The sequence below is a fragment of the Mustela lutreola genome, chromosome 13 (assembly GCF_030435805.1).
Source record: "Mustela lutreola isolate mMusLut2 chromosome 13, mMusLut2.pri, whole genome shotgun sequence".
NCBI classification, from domain to species: Eukaryota; Metazoa; Chordata; class Mammalia; order Carnivora; family Mustelidae; genus Mustela; species Mustela lutreola.
The window spans coordinates 24,196,926-24,202,189 of record NC_081302.1 but is presented as its reverse complement, the minus strand read 5'-3'; the positions used below and the strand labels follow the sequence as shown (position 1 = coordinate 24,202,189).

General features: G+C 32.4%; 1 protein-coding gene across 1 annotated transcript; it reads right to left on the bottom strand.

Moving 5' to 3' along the window:
- Window positions 1-4,052: 4,052 nt before the first annotated feature.
- On the bottom strand, window positions 4,053-4,502 carry LOC131813722 (small nuclear ribonucleoprotein G-like). The gene has a single exon (XM_059144170.1). The coding sequence runs from the start codon at window positions 4,429-4,431 to the stop codon at window positions 4,201-4,203; it is 231 nt and encodes a 76-aa protein (XP_059000153.1). The 5' UTR covers window positions 4,432-4,502; the 3' UTR covers window positions 4,053-4,200.
- Window positions 4,503-5,264: the final 762 nt, after the last annotated feature.

Below are 5,264 nucleotides of genomic sequence, written 5' to 3'. Positions count from 1 at the left end.
AGCATAGAGATTATTTGAAGAAAGGTTCTTTAGGGAAGCAAAAATAAATTTTACTGGAGTCATTTTATCAAGAGAAAGTTCTAAATACAAATTTTTGACTGTTACCCTAAAGTAGAAGTCACCTTTTCATGTCATAAATAACAACTGGGAATTTATTAGCAGAAAATATATGAAACTGCTTTTCCTTTTTTTAAAATACATTGTGACTTTGGTATTTTTATGTTATTTCTTCTAATTTTATCTGATTAATTTACTGATAATTGTGTAAATTATTTCTTCTTCTAATAGGGAGGATTTGATTTCATGCTAATATATGTCTTAAAAAATTCTCTATATTAATTATTCAGAGCTTGTTTTGTGAAGCATTGGAGACTAACAGGAAAAAAAAGTAGATGATACCTGGCCTCAAGAACATAGGGATTAGTAACAGAGGGAAGAGAAAAAAAAAAATACAGTATGATAAGAACTTGAACACACATACCAGTACAATTTAAGAGTTATATTCACCACGGGAAAGACAGAGTAATGTTGGGGAATGAGAGAAAGTGCTTCAAATGGAGAAAATCACATACAAAGACACTATGTCATAAACATATTATTTAGTATTTTTGTTTTTGATCCACTATTTATCATTCTTAACCAGCTGATTCGGGGTGAGCAATATGGCTTATTCATTTATGAAATCATAGTGCCTCCACGTCTGGCTTTGATTTATGTTATTGCTCAGTAAAAGAGTATGGGACTGTTGAACTGACAAAAAGAAACAATCTGATTTATGTTGATGTTTTCCCCTGATCTTCTTGGTGGATGCTCTCAGGACTATGGTGCATTTTGTCAGTAAAAGTGTTATAAAGAGTTGTATGTTTCTTGCCAAATGGTTAAATAAGAAAATAATATAAAGTAGTTTTAGAGAAAAAGTTAAATAAAATGCATCATTTGCTGTGATTTTTATTTTATAATAGGACGCATGAGAACAAGTAGAACAAGAAATCTGAAGGAAATCAGGACCAAGAATTATAGAGCTACAAAGAGCATGCAGGTATAGTGTGTATGTACACATAAGCACTTTCATTAAAATTTGACTCATTTGCTTAAGATCATCTCTCCTTTGGACTACTTTTTCCTCCCTTTCCATTCCTATTCAGGAGAATACCTTCACCTTCTATAATGCATGTATATTAAACTTCCTAACATTTACTGAGCCCAATTTGCTCTTTGACAATCCCATCTCAAATTCTCAAATTTAATAGTCTTGTGATTAGTTCAAACGTACTTCCAAAGACTATTTAGTCACTCAGTCATTAGAGAATAGTCACACAGTACAAATATTGCTGGTGAGGAAACACCCCACTATATGGAGAAACAGTACACAAAAAATCAGAACCTAGTGATAAAAAAAAATTTTCATGATATTATTTCCCTTGATTAGTCAGTGCACAGATATTTTCTCCCAAATATCTAATTCCAATAATAAAATATTTTATCAAAATACAACCATTTTAAGTAAAATGTCAAGAATATCCCCTCCATTTTTGGAAAGCAGCTTAAAATTTGATCAAACTATTGCATTCATGGTCATGGCATGAAGCCTTCTTGAGTCCATGACATCAAGATGAGTTCCATATTTTCATTAGTGTATTCTCATTTTACTACAAGTGTGACATTTTTATTCTGCAGAATATGGACATTTCGAATAATCCCAATATAATCATTGAAATATATTAAAGGGATGCCTGGCTAGCTCAGTGGGAAGAGCAAGAGACTTTTGATCTCCAGATTGTGAGTTTGAGTCCCATGTTGAGTGTAGAAATTATGTAAAAAATAGTATTTTAGCAAATAAATAAATAAAATCTAGCTTCCATTTAGAACTGAGAATGTACTGATAAATAAATGTCATATTATAGATTGATCAGTGATCTAAAACATGTAATATTTCCTGTTTTAGGTGGAAAAATGATATGCGTGATTACATCAAGTATCAGCCTATCTCTATGGGTCCCTTAGACTGCCATTCTGCCTGTTACAGTATATTTCTCATTTTCCTTTGGATAATCTCCCTGGCCCAGGATTTTTTAAGTCCACCAGTGAGAAAGTAATTGGAGATAAATTCTGTGTGTTTGTGTGTGTGTGTGTATGTGTGTGTAGCACATGTAGAATATGACATGGTGTCTTCATCTTGCTTTAAATCAGATGTCAAAAAGCTCTGAACTGTGTTGGTTTTGACAATGGTTTGCCTTTTCATTCCTATTTTTCTTTTGTTTAGTTGTCTCTCCCCATTTTGGACTAACTAAAATTGTGATTAATTATAAGGCAATTTTCTTTGGAGGCGGGGGTCAATTTGCTAAAAGCCAATAAAAATGAAATTACATATAGACACCAACTACGATTCATCCACCTAATCTCCAGGTTACTGAAAGCAGAATCTGATTGGCCAGTTTAGGTCAGGGGCCCATCCATTTTTTTTCCATCAGCTATTTTCAGGAAGGTAGAGTAGGCATCAGCATTGTGCTTGCTAGGGACCTAATATATAAGCGAGTTGGATGCTTTCCATTAAAAAAAAAAAAAAAAAAAAAAAAAAAAAAAAAAAAAAAGAATGAATGGGCAGAAATTTCAGTATATAAATCCAATTGAATCAAAATTTCAATACTTTATCTACCAAACCAGTATAACTATTGATTAAATGTGCAATTGAAAGATGTAACTCTCCATCTCCAATAAAGAATTTAGCAAGAAAATTGCAGCTTTTTATTTGATGGTACCATTTTCTACTCTTTCATGTAAACAAGAAAAATCATTGGGAAATACTTAGCACTCTGAAATATTACTTATGGTCTAAAAGGGACTTTCAGTGTTCTTTGTGGAATCAGAGGAAAAATGGAAGAACCAAATTGATGGAGATGCTGACAATGGGACTGAATTAGAAAGAAATCATGGCTGTTTGGGGGAAAATAGAGAAGAAAAAGTGTGTTAGAAGATTCTGAGAAAACTATCAAAAATATCAATGTGATATATTCTGTGTCCTTAGGACTTTTAAAGTTCAATCCTTGAAGTAAGAAAAACTATTTATCTTCTTTCTTACTCTTTTATTTGTCACCTCCTTTCCTCTCTATTTTTCCTCTTGACAAGAAAAAAGTACTTTTGTTTATTGACAATATAGAGTTTAAACTATCTGAACCCAAAGTGCCCATTGTGGAAAGTTTTATGTCTGACAGCTATATTTTAGCCAATGAAAGAAAAATAAAATGATGGTTTTGCCTCCCCCTTTTTGCTTCTTTGATGACCATGCACACTACAGATTGAACAACAAACCCACCATACTTGCCATCAGTAAGTATATTACTATATTACTTGGTGCTAACTTTCACTATCCTTTGCCCATCTTTCCATTTTATGTATCAGGATAATAATATTAATTATATGCATGTACTCTCTTATTTAATAAATGATGGTGCAATGATATAATAGAATTGTATAGGACTAGTAAAAAAAAAAAAAAAAGAAAACCAAAAAACAGAAAACAAAAAACAAACTGAAACAGTTCTGGAATGCCTGGATGGCTCAGGGGGTTAAAGCATATGACTCTTGATTTAGGCTCAGATCATGATCTCAGGGTGGTCAGATCTAGCCCCATGTGGGGCCCCGTGTAGGCACGGGGCATGGAGCCTACTTAAAATTCTCTTTCTACGTCACCCTTTGCCCCTCCCCCTCCTCCCTCTCCCTCTCTCTCTCAAAAAAAATGAAAAACATATTGAGACAGTTCTAGAGATACTAACAAGAAAAAAACTCCAGGATATACTGTCCAATGAGAAAAAATAAAGTATGCTGTCATTTTTTATACACATACATTTATAGTAATTATTGCATTTTAATATACATAGAATTAGACAATATTTAAACACTATATATCTCTGGGTGATAAGATAACATGATACTTTTATAAGCCTGTTTCATACATGATTCTCTCTTTGCCTGTATTTATATGTAAATGAAGTATTTTATTGTTATAGTTATTTTACTCTGAATAGGTTATGCTTTTTGAATCCATAAAGTAATTTTTTTTTGGCTATTATAAAAGTTTATTTAACAAAAAAGCTCAGTATGAAAATGCACACGATCTGATTTTTATATTGTAGTAAAACAGGTACTATGGAGAGGGGACATGTGGAAGCAGTTGATTCTTCTGATGAACACATCCATTGTTTATACTCGTTCTAATGCTTCTAACATGATGATACTATTTCCTCGTATTACTACCATTCCAATATTGTTCTGTTGCCCACTAGTTGCCATGTCCACACATTCATCTATCACAAGATTCATAAATGGATCGAACCCCCGCAATATTCCTTGAACATGTCTGCCACCATTTAATTTCAATGATAATTTCTTGTCCATAAATTTTTTCAGCTCCGGAGGGTAAGCTTTGCTCATAGTGTCTACTCGGCGAGCTCAAAGATGCCTCCAAACGGAATTCGTGGCGTCCCTCGCGCTCCCGCGGTAGGCCCTCCATAAAGTAATTTTTAAAAACCCAACTAGTTATAATTTTTGTAAAAGTTCCATAATTTTTCTGTAAAGTATATTGATAAAGATACAGTGGTACTGTTATATATGGGCAATACAAATTTACAGTTTAAATTTTACAAAAAAATTAAACACAGAAGTTTAGTGACATAAAATTTTCATTATATTTATATGCTTCATATAGTATTATAGTATCACAGCTCACTGTGAATGAAATTCTTAAAAACACAGCTACATAATTAATTTAGCACCATGTGATGAATTGCAATATGAAATATTTCAAAACATATTATGAATAAAATACAACTTTAAGAGTGTAAAATAACCATAAAAATTTTTATGTGAATTGTTTCCCATTAATATTTTGATTCATCCTTCCAGAATAATAAACACATTATACTATATATTTAGCTATTTCTCATTTTCCTTAGCGAGAACATGAGAACTTTACCTATTACCTTGTTACTTGGGAATATAGACTATATCATTTGGAATAACACTGGTGATTTATCTAGTCTGGCATTCTCTGTTCTAAAAATAATTTTGAAGATCATTCTTCCCTCTGTGCCTGTGAAGACAACATGGTTTAGAATTTACATAAAAGGTTAGAGATTTATCTTAGGCAAGAGTATGCCAATTGCATATGACATTTATCCTCTCAAGCCAGATGGCAGTGGGATGGAATTTGGGTCTTCTTTTTCCTTTATATATTATTCACAAGCTAATCCAATGATAAAATCAGC

Bases quoted from the DNA above. Each gene is read 5' to 3' on its own strand.
- LOC131813722 (XM_059144170.1), bottom strand. From the start codon at position 4,431: ATGAGCAAAGCTTACCCTCCGGAGCTGAAAAAATTTATGGACAAGAAA.